Source organism: Thalassophryne amazonica, chromosome 9 (assembly GCF_902500255.1).
Source record: "Thalassophryne amazonica chromosome 9, fThaAma1.1, whole genome shotgun sequence".
NCBI classification, from domain to species: Eukaryota; Metazoa; Chordata; class Actinopteri; order Batrachoidiformes; family Batrachoididae; genus Thalassophryne; species Thalassophryne amazonica.
The window spans coordinates 78717651-78738622 of record NC_047111.1 but is presented as its reverse complement, the minus strand read 5'-3'; the positions used below and the strand labels follow the sequence as shown (position 1 = coordinate 78738622).

The 20972-nt window shown below is 41.0% G+C and overlaps 1 protein-coding gene across 4 annotated transcripts in view; it reads right to left on the bottom strand.

Moving 5' to 3' along the window:
* Positions 1–1005: 1005 nt before the first annotated feature.
* Positions 1006–20972, bottom strand: part of LOC117517469 (zinc finger X-chromosomal protein) — a 35669-nt gene continuing 15702 nt past the window's right edge. For 3 of the 4 annotated variants that reach the window (XM_034178496.1, XM_034178498.1, XM_034178497.1), the window contains 5 exons: positions 17629–17766; positions 14708–14836; positions 14486–14620; positions 14194–14337; positions 1006–3006 (listed from right to left, as the gene is read on the bottom strand). In XM_034178496.1, the coding sequence (XP_034034387.1) occupies positions 1700–3006; positions 14194–14337; positions 14486–14620; positions 14708–14836; positions 17629–17766 (1853 nt within the window). In that variant the 3' untranslated portion in view covers positions 1006–1699. The remainder of the gene's footprint in view (positions 3007–14193; positions 14338–14485; positions 14621–14707; positions 14837–17628; positions 17767–20972) is intronic. The other variant, XM_034178499.1, reaches the window with a different exon arrangement.

Sequence of the window (20972 nt, the reverse complement as noted above, 5' to 3'; positions counted from 1 at the left end):
ATTTTTGCACCTTATGCACTGTATTTGTCAATTTTAAGCATAAATTTATTTTTTTTCTTTTAGATTAATGCATTCAGAAAACGCACACCTTTGAATGCTCTACTCACCTTTGACAACTGGTTTGTTAATGAGATGTTTTTTTTTTTTGTTATTACAAAATTAACCAAGAGCCAAGAAGGCAGCTGTGACAGGAGTTAATGTATTATAATGAAATAATGCCAAGCCTTTTTTCCTTCATCATTAACACATACAAAACAGAAAAAAAAGCCATTTTACAGCCAATGTGGCAACCGGTATTTAGTTCCGGCAAGGAAAAAAAAAAAAAAAAAAAAAAAAAAAAAAAAAAAAAAAAAAAAAAAAAAAAAAAAAAAATCTCCCAACAACTCATAAATAATCATAATGCACAAGCATTATTAACCGCACTACACAATTTTAAGGTTCATAAAATATGCATTTAATTTTCAACTATTTTTGAAAAATGAGTATCTCAGTGCAATCAAAGGTGTGTAGATCAATGAGAGGCTTGTTTGCTGTTTTCATGACTGCAGTTGTTCCAAAAAAAAATAAAAAAAAAATTAAGAGAACTTGTCCTTGAAAACCTCGTTCATAAAGAAACCATCTGTACAGACAGCTTGCTAATATCACACACACACACACACACACACACACACACACACACACACACACACACACACACACACACACACACACACACACACACACACACACACACACACACACACACACAGAGAGAGAGAGAGAGAAGAGAGAATTAGAAGAGCCTTTGTGGTAAAACTCAATTAAAATGCTTTCAGTAAGGGCTTAATTTCTAATGCTTTGGGTACTTGCTCAACACCTTTTAGTACATTTACTGAAACAAAATAGACAAATTTTAAGTTATCAGGCAAAGGGGGTGATAATGAATGCAATGACTGCATTACCATAAGAGTGCATAATATTAACCATTATTCACTACATGATACATCCACTACTTCACTGTGTATCTTGTATTAATTGATCATTATAAACCTCTAAAGACAAAAAATAAGGACAACTGTTTTTGTTTTCTGAGTGCCTCCTGTTTCTGTCAACAACAAAACGTGTTAGGTTATAAAGTGGTGAAATCAGAGCACCAGGAAGCACAACTGTTGGTTTTTGTGTGACACAAACACCAGTAATTACCACATACAATACAATCACTGCATTCACCGTCATCTTCAACCACGTTTGCAAGTGCTGGAACTAGTTTGCTCAGTCATACGTTGGCGCAAAATAGTGTAAACATTTTGCAAATTACACTTACGTTATGAGAGAAATAACTTCTTTTTTTTTTTTAAGTGATTTTGAAGTGAATGCTACCTGCAAAATTAAAAGTGTCTGCAAAAGAGACCAGAGACATTTGCACAGTCTGCCATGCACAACGTCACCAGCAAGGTACATGCAGTTAAAAGTGCAAGTCTATAGAGGGATTGTGATGCCTACTCTGACACAGCGATTACATTATGTACACATGTATACATTTCTGAAATTAGGCTAAGGACCACAAAAAAACCCAAAACAAAACAAAACATAAGTGCATCACGTGCACACATCACATTATGTAAATGTGAATGGCAGTGTGCTGAGGTGCAGTGACAGGGGTGTGGCATTTGCTTCAACAATGTTCTTGGCTGTGGCACAGTATCTGGGCCAGTCAGAGTCACTCTGCCTGCACAACGTCCTTGTGGTGGCGCATGATATGCTGGTTTTTCTCCGACGGTCTCCGGAAGCCTTTGGAGCAGATCTCGCAGCGGTGTGGGTAGTCCTTTGTGTGAATGGAAATCACGTGCCGCTTAAATCCTGACGCGTCCCCAGTGCTGTAGTCGCAGTACTGGCACTGGTAAATTCTCCTTTCTTTTTGTCCTTTACCTATAACCACAGTCACGCTGCTGGCTAAACTAGCTGCGCTGACTCTAGCGGGCGGACCAGAGCCGCTGGAGCTGCTTGACGTAGACTTTTTAGAAGTCACAACAGGAGTGTGCGTCTCTACCGTCCTTTTAACCTCAGTCTTTTCAGGAGATGCTTGCTGCTCCTTAGTGTGGACAGACAAAATATGACGACTGAGAACAAAAGGGTCTGCGATTTTAAAGTTGCAGTGCCGGCACTGGTGGAGTTTCTTGGTGCGGTGGGATGCAGAGTGCTTCTTGAGTTCGGACGGCCGGTGGAAGCCTTTGCCGCACACGGCACATTTGTGGGGATAATCCTTGGTATGAACAGATATGATGTGGCGCTTCAGGTCACTGGAGTTGGAGCTCTTGTGATCACAGTGGGCACAAAGGTGGGTCTTGTTCTCCTCGTGTGTTAGTCCGTGTTGCAGTAACTCCTCCTCCTCGGCAAAGGTCTGGAAACAACGCTCGCACTTGAATGGCATCTCTTTGCTATGCTTAGTCTTGATGTGCGTCTTGAGGTTTGACGAATCAGCTGACTTGTAATCGCAGTACAGGCAAGAGTAAGGCTTCTCACCTGTGTGCGTGCGCATGTGTTTCTTCAGCTCCGAAGGGTGTCGAAAGCCTTTGCCACACTCCACACAGATATGAGGAAAGCTTTTACTGTGAACCGCCAACAAGTGGCGATTGAGCAGTCCTTGCTCAGCGGTTTCATAGTCACAGAACTTGCATTTATGCATCTTGGTGGGCTGTGGGGGAGGCGGCTGGGTCTTGGGCTCACGGTGGTGGTGCTGTAGTCTGTGGGAGAACAATGCTGCCTGTTGGTGGAACTCCTTGCCACACATTTCACACTCAAAAGGAGCCTTGCTGCTCAGAGCATGCACCTCCATATGGTTGTGGAGGCTGGCTTTCTTGTTGGTGGTGAAATCACAGTCTGTGCACTGGTACTTTTTTCTCGTCAGGAGATCCTGGTGATGATTCTTGGTGTGACGTTTCAGGAAGCCTCGTGACTTGAACTTTTTACCACAGAGCATGCAAGGGTAAACTGTCAGAGGTTGACCATATGGACCAATGATGATGGCTAGAGAGAAAAATGACAAAAACACAGCCATAGTCAATTTCAAATATATCAGATTGTTTGGTCATTATTTGTTGTGTTTTGGGTAAATATGATACAGACTTTATCTATTGTTGTAAGTGCATTTGTGAAAGGTATAAATATGAAAATTTTATCAAACATTGGACCATATTTCACTAAGTTTTATTTTTTCATTGATTGTGAAATGAACTTTTTCACATAATTTTGCTACCAAAGTGCACCAGAACGCAGAGCATGTAGATTTTCAAAAAATTAAGAGGTCATGGTTCCCTGCCCACAAATATTTTTAAGAACAAGCTCAGGAATTTTTTTTTTGAGTCAAGATGGCGCCTGTATCGGCTCGCCACTGCTCGGCTGTTTTTATGTCAGTTTTTGGCATTGATTTTCACATCGTATGCCTTTTTGTTAGTCCTCGTATCCAGTAACTGTGCCTATGCTGTCCGGACTTATGATCGCAGCTCTCTTTTTAACATCAAAGAGTCTATGGAACGCTGCTTTAATGACAGAGACAGCTACAAACAAACTTTCCCCCCACCGTTTGTGTGCGCGCCCACTTCCCCGGAATACCTGCTGCTGTTACGAGTCCCAGGCAATCCCAGGAAGAACTCGAGGAGGAGGAGAGGGCGCAGGGCCGGCATGCAGTGCGTAATCAAACGGGTCATATGGTCAGCCGGTTTCTCCCGCTCGGACCGAGGCTACCAGTGGTTGCAAATGGTTCCTCTTCAGCGGGATGCGAATGAAATCGCTGCGTCACAGCCACCGCTCCCTCAGAACACCGGTATGGAGTCTCTGCGATGCTGGCGACGAGATGGAACGGCTCCGTGGCATTCGTGCTCTCAGATGTCTGCCCAGCTTTCATCTTGGCCTCAGGCCCCACCACCACCACCAACAAAAACAACGGAGAAACAGCTGATCCGCCGGTACAGCCGGGGACCACGTGACCGCAAGAGCTGGCTGCGACCAATCACGCTCTGCCCAGCTGACGCGAAGGGGATGACATCATCAAGTCGAATTGGTCTATTGAATGCGCGCTCGATAGCAAACAAAGCTTTTTCTCTCAACGAGCTCTTTACCAGGGAGAGCTTGGACTTCATGTTCCTCACAGACACGTGGCAGAAGGACGGAGAGTTTTTTTACTTAAACGAACTGTGCCCTGTCGGCTGCTGCGCTCTTGGGAAGCCCCGCCTCTCTCGTAGAGGTGGAGGTCTTGCTGCTGTGTATCAGGATAGATACACATGCAGAGTGACTGACACTGAACACTTCTATTCTTTTGAGTCACAAGTAATAAAGGTTGGCTCTTTAAACTCTTTTTACTGTATCTTAATCTATCGCCCTCTTGGCCCTGCAGGGGTTTTTCTACATGAGTTCAACAGTTTTTTTATCTTCTCTTATAAAATTAGAAAGAGTTTTAGTTCTTGGAGATTTTAACCTACACATTGATGATACTACGTCCAACCCAGCACTGGAACCTTTATATATGATTGAAACTTTTGATTTTAAACAACATGTATCAGGCCCCACCCACTCGAAGGGTCATACTCTGGACTTGGTGTTTTCTCTTGGCCTACATGTCACAAATATGCATGTGGAAGACGTCCACCTGAGTGACCACAGCTGTATTTTTTTTGAGGTTGATGTTCCCCCTGAGCCTAGGCCTGTCTCTAAAAGGGCAGAAAGGAGGATCATTACACAAACTACAGCTGACAGATTTTGTGCCTTATTTCATCCCAGTGCTTTTAATGACTATACGGATGTCAATGATCTTATGCATCATTTTAACTCTCACTGTGCCACATTATTGGACTTGGTGGCCCCTTTCAAAACAAATAATGTCCGTGAGAAGTCATGTCCATGGATAAATAACAGTATCTTGGAGTTAAGAAGACTGTGTCGGAAAACGGAGCGCTTGTGGAAATCCACGCACCTTGAGGTCCATAGGTTACATCTCAGGGACCTTATTTCCACGTTAAATGATGCATTAAGAGAGGCAAGATCTAAATATTTCCATTGCCTGATAATGTCCAATAAGGGAAATCCGAAGGTGCTTTTTAACACAATTAACTCTCTCGTGTCCCATGCTGCCTCTGCAACCTCTGAGTTTTGTAAAGCAGATGGAACTGACCTCTTGGAGTTCTTTGTTGATAAGGTCAGACACATAAAAAATTCCTTTACTGACCCCTTGTGGTCTGGCCCAGTCCGGCCTGAACTGCCACTACAGGTCTGGTCGTCTTTCAACCGAGTGTCACTAGAAGACATTGCAGCAGTTGCAACTAAAATAAACCTGACCTCATGCTCATTTGATGTCCTTCCCTCCAAGCTTTTTTTTTTTTTTTTAGATACTTTTGACTCAATCGGGCCATGGGTCATGAAAATGTTCAACATGTCCCTGTCATCCGGTCTCTTTCCGAGCTCATTTAAACATGCTGTGGTGGAACCAAGACTCAAAAAGCCTAACTTGAACCAGTCTGAGCTTAAGAATTTCCGGCCAATATCGAAGCTCCCTTTTCTAGCAAAAATACTAGAAAAAGTGGTCGCAAAACAACTAACGTCTTTCCTTGAGATGCACAACATCTATGACACTTTTCAGTCAGGCTTTCGGAAACACCACTCCACCGAGACCGCACTACTGAGAGTGTCTAGTGATATCATGATGGCCGCTGACGCAGGAAGATGCACGGTCCTAGTCCTGTTAGACCTGTCCGCAGCATTTGACACCGTCGACCATAGCATTATGGTCAACCGGCTGCGCGATCTGGTAGGGTTGTCGGGGTCCGTGCTGAAGTGGTTTGCCTCATACTTGGAGGAGAGGACCTTTAGTGTGTTGGCTGGCCATAAACTATCGAAAACAGCTGCTTTACAGTATGGTGTCCCGCAAGGTTCTGTTTTGGGGCCACTGCTGTTTCAATTGTATGTCCTTCCCCTCGGCCAGTTGATTCAGGACTTCAGGGATATTTCCTACCACCTGTTTGCGGACGACTTACAACTGTACTGTTCCTTTAAGATTTCAGAAGTCCACAAATTGAACTCTTTATTTGACTGCCTGTCACAGGTGAAGAAGTGGCTTAATAGAAACCATCTGCAACTGAACTCTGAAAAAACTGAGACACTTATTGTTGCCCCTGACAGTGCTATTCCTGTTATCAGGAGCCTCCTTGGTGACTTGGGCTTGACGGCAAAAACAAGCCTTAGAAACCTTGGCGTTATTTTTGATGAAGGAATGTCTCTTGCTCAGCATGCAAGCAAGCTTGTGAAGAATTGCTTCTTTCACCTGCGAAATATCGCCAAACGTAAACAATTGGTGTCACAGAAAGAATTAGAGGAAATCATCCATGCCTTTGTCTCCATGCGGTTGGACTATTGCAACAGCCTGTTCACTTGCCTGGGTAAGAAGGAGATAAATCTGTTGCAGTATGTCCAGAACTCTACTGCGAGGATTCTGACCCGCACCAACAGGAGAGCCCACATCACGCCTATCTTGGAATCCCTCCACTGGCTCCCTGTTGCCTCCAGAATTAATTTTAAAATCTTGGTTTTGACTTTCAGAGCACTACATGGTCAGGCTCCTGATTACATTGCTGACTTGATTCAGCCTTACACCTCAGCCCGCAGCCTCAGATCTTTAGGTCAGAACCTGTTAATGGTTCCTCGAACCTCCTTTAAAACTCGAGGAGACCGATCTTTTAAAGCCGTAGCGCCTCGTCTCTGGAACGAACTCCCTCCATCCCTGCGATCCCTGGACTCTGTTGAGATGTTCAAAAAGCAACTAAAGACTCTACTTTTTAAACAGGCTTTTCATGGCCAATAATCTTTTAGTACTGAGTGTTTTACTGTATATTTTTATTGTTTTACCTTGTAAAGCGCTTTGTGACCCCTGTCTGTGAAAAGCGCTATATAAATAAAGTTTACTTACTTACTTAGACCTTGCTGTCATCATTGATATTGGTTGTTGTGGTAGATGATATATCTGCACAAGTGCAAGCATGCCAAGTTGACTGCATGCAATTAACACAAAGTTCTGCTGTGCTGGTTTGAGTGCAGATACGCAGATAATAAACTGCAGTGTACTGCTGCACATATCAGGATGTGCTTGAGCAGAGGAAAAGCTATTGGCTCAATATCTGCTGAAAAGCAAACAAGGTTCTTTACATTACTACAACCCCTGGCAATAATTATGGAATCACCGGCCTCGGAGGATGTTCATTCAGTTGTTTAATTTTGTAGAAAAAAAGCAGATCACAGACATGACACAAAACTAAAGTCATTTCAAATGGCAACTTTCTGGCTTTAAGAAACACTATAAGAAATCAGGAAAAAAAATTGTGGCAGTCAGTAACTGTTACTTTTTTAGACCAAGCAGAGGGAAAAAAATATGGACTCACTCAATTCTGAGGAATAAATTATGGAATCACCCTGTAAATTTTCATCCCCAAAACTAACACCTGCATCAAATCAGATCTGCTCGTTAGGCTGCATCTAAAAAGGAGTGATCACATCTTGGAGAGCTGTTGCACCAAGTGGACTGACATAAATCATGGCTCCAACACGAGAGATGTCAATTGAAACAAAGGAGAGGATTATCAAACTCTTAAAAGAGGGTAAATCATCACGCAATGTTGCAAAAGATGTTGGTTGTTCACAGTCAGCTGTGTCTAAACTCTGGACCAAATACAAACAACATGGGAAGGTTGTTAAAGGCAAACATACTGGTAGACCAAGGAAGACATCAAAGCGTCAAGACAGAAAACTTATGCACAACAAAAACAAATGAGGAACGAATGGGAGGAAACTGGAGTCAATGTCTGTGACCGAACTGTAAGAAACTGCCTAAAGGAAATGGGATTTACATACAGAAAAGCTAAACGAAAGCCATCATTAACACCTAAACAGAAAAAAACAAGGTTAAAATGGGCTAAGGAAAAGCAATCGTGGACTGTGGATAACTGGATGAAAGTCATAATCAGTGATGAATCTCGAATCTGCATTGGGCAAGGTAATGATGCTGGAACTTTTGTTTGGTGCCATTCCAATGAGATTTATAAAGATGACTGCCTGAAGAGAACATGTAAATTTCCACAGTCATTGATGATATGGGGCTGCATGTCAGGTAATGGCACTGGGAGATGGCTGTCATTACATCACCAATAAATGCACAAGTTTACATTGATATTTTGGACACTTTTCTTATTCCATCAATTGAAAGGATGTTTGGGGATGATGAAATCATTTTTCAAGATAATAATGCATCTTGCCATAGAGCAAAAACTGTGAAAACATTCCTTGCAAAAAGACACAGGGTCAATGTCATGGCCTGCAAATAGTCCAGATCTGTTTGTCACTCATTAAGTCCATGCCTCAGAGACTGCAAGCTGTTATAAAAGCCAGAGGTGGTGCAACAAAATACTAGTGATGTGTTGGAGCGTTCTTTTGTTTTTCATGATTCCATAATTTTTTCCTCAGAATTGAGTGATTCCATATTTTTTTTCCCTTACTGACTGCCACAATTATTTTTCCTGATTTCTTATAGTGTTTCTTAAAGCCAGAAAGTTGCCATTTGAAATGACTTTAGTTTTGTGTCATGTCTGTGATCTGCTTTTTTTCTACAAAATTAAACAACTGAATGAACATCCTCCGAGGCCGGTGATTCCATAATTTTTGCCAGGGGTTGTAATCATGGATGCGTCATGTGAGCACATGCACAATTACAGCCTCAGTGTTTTTAACAGGACCAGAGAGTAGCAAAGTGTAGAATCACCAAGGGGGATTTGAACATTCCTGCAAATGTCACTAGATTTTTCTTTGTTTCTTCTTAGTCTTAACAAATCTGTCTGTGATACTTGTGCATTTGCTGACAGATGTTTTTGTCTTCTGCTATTGCCTGCGTGACTTCCCTCCAGAAACAGGAACAATTTGAAAAACACCATGTTCATTGTTTTCACTTCATGTTTCAGGCCAGCACTGAGGTTGGTTGCAAAGGATCTCAGCATAATAAGGCTGACATCATGAGCATGAACATGGACTGCTTAGGCCACTGCGTAACCATAAATAGAGAAACATCAAACGCACAAGATGTGTAGTTGTTTGTGTTGACCAAGCGCAAAGCTTTGATGGGCTGAGATGAAGCACAGCCGTAAGAAGAAAACGCTGCAGTTCCTTGACTGGATGCTTGTGGCTGTCTCCAAAAATCGACCAGTGCCCCACCTCAAGTTAATTTTAAAAAGTCCCGCTTTAGAGCAGAGGATTTTTTAAACTAACTTTTTAGTTTAAGGTGTTGTAAGCCACATAGTTATGCATAATTAGGGGCCTGATCACTTTGAGTGACACCTGCTGAGTGGAGATCTGACTCTCATGTCTTTAGCTCAGAAGCCACTTGATGCAGCTGCTAGCTGTTGTGGAGGGCTGTGTCTGTCTTTGGGAGCATTTTATTACAAATAACTGGAACAATATGCAGGGATGAGATTGGCAAATTCAATTTTCAGAGGAAAATAAGCCAGGGTCCAGAGCCAAAGCATTTTTGCTGTTTTAAAACATGTAAATTGCACTAAAATGATATTAAAAACTACTATAAATGCCAAGTGTTCATATCTATAATTCAAACTGTAAACCCTTACTAAGACCATCTACTGTACATGTGTATTTTTGTGACCAAAATATTTTTTCATGACTTACTTGATTTTCAGCATGGCACACTTGTCAACAAACATACATGTATATCCTCAAATACATGTACAATTCAATGTTCTATGTCCATTGACCTGTCAGACCATATATGTGATCTTCTCTCTCTCTCTCAGCTGTAACTCTTTATAATAAACGCGCACTCGCTGAATGTCGGTGCGCTCATCAAACACCCTGGTCGCTCAGTCTGATCAAAGCTGAAAAGAGCTGTGACTCTAACATAAACGCGCACTCGCTGCATAAAGAAAATACATAATAATAATGGTAAATTACTGTTTTTGAGCTGCACCACACCATGCAGTAGAGAACAGAGCACACTTCCACAGAGGCAGAAAATAGCACAAACTGGTGCAGCATGGCACATGCGACTGTGTGCACATTAAAACGCGAACACACGCAGCTGCGAGTATGAACAACGCTTAATGGCTGAGTACGCGCGTATTTCGGACGTATTTAAATGAAACACAACACTGCAATGAGCAGCTCTATGAATACGCCACTGTGAAAGCCCCTAAAAGTACTCCTGGCATTAATTTTTTGTTTGCATTTTTACCGCCTCCCCTAAAATTTTCTCAACGGATTTGGACGTTTCACAAAATCGACCCCCAGGACTGTCAAATCTGCAGAAATCCGCGGCTCCGCTGAAAAATCTCATCCTTGAATATGTTGTGTGGTAAAACGAGCTAGCTGATCATCCAAGACGTCCCTGCTGTAATATTTGTGATCAGTGAAATTCTCTTCTTATTCAATGTTTTACGCGTAGGGCTTTAACACTTTTAGCAGCTATCAGTCTCTCAACCCTTTAGGTCCCCTTAATGCACACTTATGTAGAAAATAAGCAGCTCATAACTTTTAACATCCACACCAGAGCAAACCATAACGAGAACCACCGCACAGTTCCCCAAAATATGATTTAATAAACAACCGAAATGAGGTTAGCCTATAGACTTACTGGTTTGGACCCAAAGAGACGAGTGTGTTCAGGCTGCTTTTGTCATACACTGATGCCCACACTCCACCTCTTTATCCATTTCTGCTGTAATTCCCCAAATCTTTAGTGCCCTGTTCCAATGAGAGTCTGGATTCAATCTATTCCTCAGGTTAAATTTTATTTTAGAGTTGAGGTAAAACACAGGCCCGAGATTTCAGAGACTTTGCTCTCAGCGGGGCCATCTTGTGAAATCAAAGCACAAAAGTGACCAAGTGGCTTGTGTAAATTCATGCAGCCTAAATCCATTCAAAGCCACAATGTCTTTTTTACAATGAAAGAAAGTCTAGATTAGTGGAAAAAAGTCACATAATCTTGTCTAAAATCCTGTTTGAACAGCAGAATATTTATTTTCCAGGGAGAAAATTACTTTTCCCGTTTCTTTTATCTTTCAGGTGTGTTGATGAAGCCAGGAACAATTCCACAGATTCTTGTCCTTATAAGACTTTTTCCAAACAGTCTTTCTTGCCATCTTCTCTCTGTCCAACGTCAGTCCGTGACAGAGACATGCTGCACAAATCTTTTAAAAAATTGAAAGCTCTAAAAGTTTGGGATGTCCACATGCTAAGTTTAGTTTAAGCGTCACACAGGAGCCACACAGCGTCGCCGCAGCAACCAACCAGTCCTGCTTTACGACAACTGTCCTAACAGCTACGCTCTGAGCGGCCCCCTGAAGCTCACGGGTTTTGAGCATTTTAGAGGCATCTCGGGGCTACTACAGAGACCTAATTTCATGAATTTCCATTTATTTATTTATTTATTTTTATGTTGGGGTATGTGGAAACCTTACTGTAATAAAAGGATGTCTATGTAGACCTTCTTTCAGTGATAACTGCCTAGTGCTATAGCATATGTACTTGCTATAAATGCCACATCATTGGACAAATATCAGTGAACCAGCAATGAGTTCTGAAATATACTGGAACTTCATGCAAGTATGTATAAAACACTGAAAGAGATTAAAACCTATCAAAAGAACAATATTTGTGGTACAAAACACTGACTTTATTAATATTTACATGTAAAACATGCTTACAAATTATTGCCATAATAAATTCCTAAATCACATTGGGGTGCGTTTGCAACCCAACTCTTTATGCCAGTCACCAGGAAAACCCCACAGGCAGTTATTAACAAGCAAACATCCTGTGCACCAGTTATACTGCAGTCTATGAAATTCACCCAAAAAAAAAAAAAAAAAGTCGAAATAAAATTGATGCGGGATGATTTCGGCACGTGGGCAAAACATATCTAGTCATTTTTTAATGGTTTATCTATTAAAGAGTAAAAACTGAAGGAAACCAATTTTAAAGCCTGAAAGAATTATTTTAGAAGTATTTTAGACATAAGGTCAAGTGAGAGGGGGAAGTGTTGGCTTTTTAAATAAGTGAAACACACTGGACTCATTGAGAGGATTTTGTACTGCTATAAGACTGATGCAAAATGTGGCAGCAATGCAACAAGAAGGATGCCGCCTGCCGTAAACCACAGAAAAACGGTTTGTTTGTTTTTCTCCACAGGGTCATGTTTTGAGAAAATAAAGCTATATATATATATATATATATATATATATATATATATATATATATATATATATATATATATATATATATATATATATATATATATATATATATATATATATATATATATATAAAAAATAAGTCTGCGGTTTTATATGACGAAACAAACGGAACATGGAAACAAATTTTGACAAAAATCTGTATACAAATGGATTTTTTGCAGCCCTGAATTTTCCTTTACAGTAACTGCATCATACTTAAAAATTTCAGTTAACTGCATGAACAGAATTATTGAACACACACCTGAGCAACGGATGTTCAGCCACTGATCGGTACTGTGCTGTAGGCTTTAGGGCTCCCTGTGCCTCTTCCGCGCTCTTTTGGAGCCGGGCAGATTAGTTTGTTTAATATAAACTTTGGTGACATGTTTCTTCATCTTGCAGTATTCTTCCAAGGTTTTGTTGATGAAATCTGAACATAGAGTGTAGAGGGCTTTACCGGGGGAGCTCAATCTTGTGGACAAATTCACAGAGTCTTGCCTTTGTCCCGTCTATGTCCACCTCCTGATCCAACCATGTCCATTAAATCTATTTTTTACACCGCTATAGATGTCTTTAACGCGGTCTTCGTCCTCTCGCTCTGTAATTTTTGCAGCTCAACAGGAAAAAAACTTGCAGAAAGTCAAAATGTCCACATCGGGGAACTTTCAGTGACTTCAATATTACAGAGATTCTGATTGGCTGAAAGCTCACCATTGTAAAAAACAAAAAAGCTCCAACCTACCACTAATTGCAAAAACAAAAAACAAAAAAATGTTTCCATGTTATTCTTATAAGTAGAAGTATGTAAAAATGTCTTCAAAAGTAGACCTGTTTTCAAGTCGGAGCTGCTGCACAAAGCAGCAGCATCAAACGCTAAAAGTGGGCCAAGTGGGCAGTTCAAGCTCCCCCTGCCCACAAGCCAGTTTTAATGCTGCTATCAACCCACACTATCTATGCAATCAACCAGTCCATTGCAATCAACTTAACTGGGCACCCTTAATTTATACTTTGTATAAAAATACCAGTAACCCAGTGACATGGAGAAGTAACTTTAATCTGATTACTGATTTGAAAATATTAACACGTTATATTGCTCGTTATTGAAAAAAGCCGTCAGATTACAGTAAGCAACGCGTTACTGGCATCGTTGGTGCTGATCAAACAGCACCTGCTCACTCCACCTAGTCGACGATACACAGGAAAGCACGCACGTACTTGTAGTGAATCAAGTTTAACTGACTAAACAAAAATGCATTTATCTGGCAGATTCTTATTGGATTCAATCAGAGTTTTTAATCTATTTATCAACAGGGCGTATGTCAGTTTTATCACTGCTGCTTTTGAGGAAATTCATGCAGAAATGCCACATTCCACAGCCCCATACTGAAGTGGAACACTTTTTTTTTTTTTTTTTTTTTTTTTAACAGGCTGCATTCATAACTGAATGGCATGCAAGTGGCGCTGCTTTCACTTCGCTCTGTGTGATTTTTACTGTGACTGCACTGAAAATAACAGTTATCATTTTAATAAGAAGTTGCCATGACACAAAAATCACAAGTGTCAAATTTGCAATTAATCCACACTTCACCTGCTTGGGAACTGTGAAGGGCAGGCTGTACAAACTATGGATCAGCTGTGATCTGTTACAGCAGTATCGGAAACAGAGGGCTGGGTTCTTAATAAAATAAAAATAGAATAAAGAATTGCAGAAATACCCGAAAAACTTCCATCTCTGAATATTTCACTGTTACATATGTTTGTTAACCCATCATAAGTTCTACATTTTCACCTGCTGTTGGAATAACATTTTTTTCCCATGAGAAATCACTTTGGGGTCAAGTTATTTTCCAATAACTGCTGGACATTATAGCTTCAGTGAAGTAATTTCATCTTAAAGAGTACACTATGAGCCAAAACAATGTTTTCAAATAGTGGTCTTTACCTGTCTGAACCTGCCGTGGCTCAGATCTTCTTCTGCTCTTGCTGCGCTGTCTGCCGATTTCATCAACACCATCAGATTCATCAATGTGTAGCAGAGCGCTGGCTGCACCGTTTCGGTTTTCACAACTCTCGCTGTCCTCTGCACCTGTGAGAGAAGCAGAATCTCTAAATTTTAGAGGGAAAAAGTAAACATAAAAACCAGAATCTACCTAACTTTAACCGAGACACTCAGAGACTTGGCTGATGCACAGGCTTCCAGAGTTGTTTTAAAAGCAATAGACAGGGGTGCTGACCATACGCAGCTGCCCAGGCCACAGGCATGAAGTCCTTGCTTAGAGACACACTGTCAAACGAGCGGCTGTGAGTTACTGGCTCTTCGCCTCCTACCACCACCTCCATATAAACCTCATCAGTCACCTTGGACCCACCTGTAGATGAGCCCAACATGTACAAAACCAAAACACTAGTGGTGTTTAGTTTCATCTCATCCCTCCTTTTACATCTGCGTGTCTCACCGTGGCTTCCTTGATTGTGGTGAGAGTCCCCCACAGACATGTAAACCATCTTCTCTCTGAGTGTTTGGCCTGAAGACTCCGTTAGTGCTACGCTCTCTGTGTCACCGTCACTGATGTCAACTGATTCACCTGGGGAGGAACAACACCAACAACAACAAAAAAAAACACCCTGGTAAATTTTTTTACATTGACAAAAAAAAAAAAAAAAAGTTGATCATGCCCCAATTAAAATTTTTAATTCTTTATAAAATAAAATAAACCAATTTATAAACAATAAACCATGAGCCAGCAAATCTCCGAACCAGCTCTGTGTAAAATTCTGCATGGGAAGATCTCGTGACCTAAATAATAAGGTCAAGTACTTAGTGGGTAGCTGGAAGTCATCTGAAAGTTGTCAGAAGGCATGGTTAAAACTTTGTGCACACAGTGGGGCCCAAACGTATTGGAACACTTCGTATTTCCACACAATTAAATTTGTTTATGCCACTTCAAATACAAATTTCTAAAATCGTCTTCCTTAAACTCAAACTCAAAGCAAATCTCTACAAGTTGATATAAATTAATTAAAAATATAAAAGCCAAGATGATGGGTTGCATAAGTAATAGACCCGTTTGATACAATACCTGTAAATAATCAGTTTTATTGCCAGTTTTCTTCAGACAAGTCAGGGGATGGATACATGAACATTTCCAAGTCACTGAATACGTCTTGGACTTTATTTACATCAATTATGGAGAAATACAAACAGTATGACACTCTATCTGTGTGGAGTAGACAGTTCTCAAAATCTGAGCGACTGTGCAAGAAGGAAGAGAGTGAGGAAAGCCACCAAGACAACCCAGAAGAAGTTAGGGGTGCAGGACTACTTTGTGTCAGGGTGCAGGACTACTCTGTGTCCCTAGGGTGAATAAGAAGTCTGCAGGTCATAGAACTTTCTCTTATCGTGCCCCTGTTCTGTGGAATGATCTCCCTGCATCAATAAAACAGATTCTGTGGAGACTTTCAAGTCCAGACTTAAGACGCACTTATTTTCCTTTCATATGGCTAGCATACTGGTAGTTTTGTTTTACACTTTTTACTCTTTTAATTCATTTTTATTAGGAAACGGAGCGTGCCGTGGCCTCATCTTTACCTAAATTCTGGGTCTTTTAGTGAAGCTTAGGACTCGTGGCCGGCAATCACCTTAGTATTTCTTCTGTCTTTCTTGTTTAATGCTGGCAAATTATACAGTATTTATTGTCTTTCTGATCCCTGATTCTGTTTTTCTCTCTCTGTTTAAGGTGCAGCTCCATCCAGAGATGGGAGTTGTATTTGTGCTGGCGACCCTCCTGTCCTGTGCTCCAACAGCATTTCCTGTATATTCGTTTTGTGAATTGTTCTGTAATTTATGTCTGTAGCATGGCCCAAGCAGAGGCTCACCCCTGTGAGTCTGGTCTGCTTGAGGTTTCTCCCTCAGAGGGAGTTTTTCCTTACCACTACTGCTCTGGGGGTTAGTAAGGTTAGACCTTACTTGTGTGAAGCGCCTTGAGGCAACTTTGTTGTGATTTGGTGCTATATAAATTAAAATAAACTGAAAATGAAATTACAGGGTTCTCTGGCTGTGACTGGAAAAACTGTGCATAGTGCAAGTTTTGCATTTTGTATCACCACTTATACAGCTTCATGATGAAGTGCTATAGAGGAGGATTTTGTTTCACCTTAACATCAAATCTAGGCTTGCATCTCAGATGCAACTTCTGGCAAATTGTAGCTGAACTTTCAGGTCTTTTTAAGAATGTCATTACTTGGAAATGTTCATGTATCCATCCCTGACTTGTCTGAAGAAAAACGGCAATAAAACTGATTATTTACAGGTATTATACCAAAGCGTTCTGTTACTTATGCAACACATCGTCTTGGCTTTTATATGTTTAATAAATTTATATCACTTTTTTTTTTTTGTATTTACAATGGCATACCTGCGACCCAGATAAGTGGTTGAAGATGATTGAGTGAGTGAGTGAGTGAAATGGCATAAACAAATTAAAATGTGTGAAAAAGCAAGTGTTCCAGTACTTTTGGAGGGCACTATAGCTCAATAGTAGAGTTCCGATGAGCTAAAATAAGATTTTGCACTCACTGACATTAATCCAATATAATGCAAATCAGGCCACTATCACAGTGATATTTCCTCTGGGTCAATGCTTTGTTTGGGCCCAAGGGGCCTGTAGACATTCAACAGATGGATTTCAATCATTTGCCCGAGCAACCAAATAGGAGATAATTATCGCATTGACACCATCACTACAAAATGGAAAAGTGTGGGAAATACATAGATGTTGCACTTTCCATGAGCAAAAACAACTGTGTAATGGGAATCGTGTGTACTCAGGTGTACTCCACAATAATCAGTAATACTTGTCTGCAAGTGGATATAAACTACCAATCTAGGTTCTTTTGGCTTCTCCCTTTTTGCTCCAAGTCTCCACAGCAGATCAGATATGGATCCATATGTTGATGTTTCATGCCAGATGCCCTTCGTAATATAACTTCACATAACATGGAGAGTGGGCACAGGTAGTCTTTAACCAGGAACCTTCTGTTTTTAAAAACAAGTGCATTAACCACATGGCCACCACACTGACCCAGGTATAAAATAGTAGGCAATATGAATTTTATTTTCTATTTAAAATGGCAAATAAAATAACTGGGCCTGATTTCCTCAATTTTGAAATGTGGTTGGAAAGTGGGGCCAAAAATTCGGTATAGGAGGCCACCAATAACACATTCAATTATATTAACAGTTGTGTTTTAACAGCAGCATGCTGTGAGCCATTAACAGATGGTTTCACACCGAATAATTAATTTGTTTTACTGTTGCTTTCTGCACACACTGATATTTCAGCAACAACACTCCATGACCAGGCAAACTGATACTCACCCATGTCCTCCTCCCCCGAATCAGCCTTAAAGATGTACACCTTTATAACCTCCTGCCCGTCCTCATCCTTCTCCACCTCCTGGTCCTCTACAGTTACCTCGGTTCCATCCTCGGACACCATTTTCCCTGCTTCGTCCACTGGTCAGGGAAAGAAGAAATATTACATCATGTACATTCTGACATGCATAAAATATACACACCCGCAAACAAAGCTGCCAACAGCAGAGGAGGTTCTGTAACAGACATTTATTTTAAATTCACCATGTACAGTATCATACTCTTCATACCGTTACATACCACTAAATTCGCTAAAAATGCATGCAGGTCTGAATTAAATTAATTTCTGACAAGTTTTCCTTCAAATTTAAACACCTACTTTTTTCCTGTATTTCTACAAGTTTAATAAGTTCTCTAAATGAACTACTACCTTATATGTAAGACAAATGGCCATTTGGTAGTTTTGGTGTGATCTTGGATCCGACATCATCCTATAGCTTGCATAATAAATATGTGACCAAGACTGTAACGCTGTGATGATTTGACTGATCCTGTCTGTGGCAGATCCAGTGATACCAATTTATGCTTGCGTGCCTTACAGAAATTATTGCTGTAATGCCTGGCATACACCACATAGCAGTCTAAGAAACTTTAGTAGAGAAGCTTGAATCTTCGACTGGACTGAGTGAGTCTAAGAAACCTTCAAATGACCCAGAGTATACTGGCTAAATTTTTGACCAGAAGTAAGAAATTTGATATTACTAAAGCGTTAGCCTTCCTTCACTGGTCCATGTGAGGACAGATTTCAAGATTCTACTGTTCAAACTGACTGGTCAAACAGAACAGTTTGACCAGTCACCTATTCTTCTGGCCGCTCTCTCCGGTCCTCGAGCCAGAACCTTCTGAAGGTCCGTAAGACCCGGTTTAAAACTCGGAGGGACCTGTCATTTCAAGTAGTAGCACCCAGGCTGTGGAACGCCCTGCCCCCATCTCTCCATGTGGCAGACTGTTGATTCCTTTAAAAAGCAGCTTAAGACACATTTATTTAGACAAGCACTACTTTGTTTTTATTTTGCTGTTCTAACATTGTATTCTATACCTTTGTATTTATTCTTCTGCACTCTGTAAAGCACTATGTGATTGGTATCTGTGAAAGGTGCTATATAAATCAAGTTTACTTAATACTTACTTACTGAAATAAATAAATAAAAATCCTCAACCCCTTTATCATACATAACCTGTTGACCCTTATATAACGCCACGTGTCCTGCAGTCTCAGGCTGAAGGTTTGCTCTGTGCTCCAAACATGTAAACAACACTACAACTACTACATATTTCTACTCGTGCTGATTTTGTTTCACTATGCGTGGTGTCTTAGTTAACCTTTTTCGTATTGCGATTGTTTTTGGAGTTGTTAGGGTTTTATTCGGGCTGGGAAAACGTGCTGACACAATTGATTATGTCAATTATGTATGGCACATGCAGAAAGAATTCATAACCCTTTAACTCCTTTGATATCTTGGCTGTGTGCTTAGGGTCATTGTCCTGTTGAAAGATGAAGTGTCGCCCCAGTCTGAGGTCAAGAGCGCTTTGGAGCAGGTTTTCATCAGCATGTCTCTGTACATTGCTGCATTTTTTTCCTTAATCCTGAACTGTCTCCCAATTCTCACCACTGAAAAACATCCCTACAGCATGATGCTGCCACCACCATGCTTCACTGTAGGGATGGTGCCTGGTTTCCACCAAACATGATATCTTAAAACACTAATAGAGACCAGAGAATTTTGTTTCTCATGGTCTGACAGTCCTTCAGATGCCTTTTGGCCAATTTCAGGTGGGCTGCCATGCACCTTTTAATAAGGAGTGGCTTCCATCTGGCCACTCTACCATACAGGCCTGAATGGTGGATTGCTGCAAAGATGGTTGTCCTTCTGGAAGGTTCTCCTCTCTCCACAGAGGAATACTGGAGCTCTAACAGAGTGACCATTGGGTTCTTGGTCACCTCCCTGACTACGGCCCTTCTCCCCTGATTTCTCAGTTTAGATGGACGGGCACCTTTCGGAAAAGTCCTGGTGGATCTGAACTTCTTCCATTTACAGATGGTGGAGGCCACTGTGCTCATTGGGACCTTCAAAGCAGCAGAAATGTTTCTGTACCCTTCACTAGATTTGTGCCTCGAGACAATCCTGTCTCAGAGATCTACAGATAATTCCTTTGACTTCATACTTGGCTTGTGCTCTGACATGCACTGTCCACTGTGGGACCTTATATGTAGACAGGTGTGTGTCTTTCCAAATCATGTCCAATCAACTGAATTTATCCCAGGTGGACTCCAGTTAAGCTATAGAAACATCAAGGATGATCACTGGAAACAGGATGCACCTGAGCTCAATTCTGAGCTTCATAGCAAAGACTGAATACTTCCGGCCCTGTCACACCTTGACGATTAAGCCAGCGTGTGCCGACGTATGCAAAATGCGCCGAATAAATTATGCAGCTGTCACCCCATGACAATTTAGCCAGCGTATGCCGACAGCCTGCTTTCTACCAACCGGTTCGGGTCGGAACGGTTGAGTCTGGCTTGGTTTGCATTTCCACCACCGACAGAACCCTTTTGTTCTGCACGTGGAACACGTAAATATTGACAAAGGCATCACTGAGCACGCGTACGCTGTCACGTGGCCCCTCCCCTCCACACGGAGGCCAAACAAAGTAATTTAACATTTCTTTTGTAATTTAAATTTTATTTTCGTCTTGGTGGATCATGGGATTTATTTTTATCACATGCAGAATGCTAAAGAATCGACTGATGCCTGTGATAAATGCTGATGTGAATTAATAAAGTGCTGTGACCCTTTCAACTTTTAAAATAAGTCAACTGTGTTGTTGTGGGGCAAAGCGTCTGTGTGCTCTGGTTCAGGCTAAGAAATGCACAAAACACAAGTTTAATTTATTTCATTTATAGCGCCAAATCACAACAAAGTTGCCTCAAGGCACTTCACACAAGTAAGGTTGAACCTTACCGTTCCCTAGAGCAAGCACACAGGCAACAAAGGTAAGGGAAAAACTCCCTCTGATCATTTGAGGAAGAAATCTCAAGCAGACCAGACTCAATGGGGTGACCCTCTGCTCTACACAGAGGGACTTATTTAGAAACACTACGTTTCTTCAACCGGATAAAGCGGAAGAAAATGGATGGATGGACGTTTCTTCAGCCATGACAAGAAACTAAAGTATTTTCAGACATTTTCCAAAATCAGGACGCTTAATGTGAATACTTTTGTCAAGCTGTGATGATGAATCTGACTGAAATGAACAGGTAAGATTAAGACCTTAAATTTTATTGT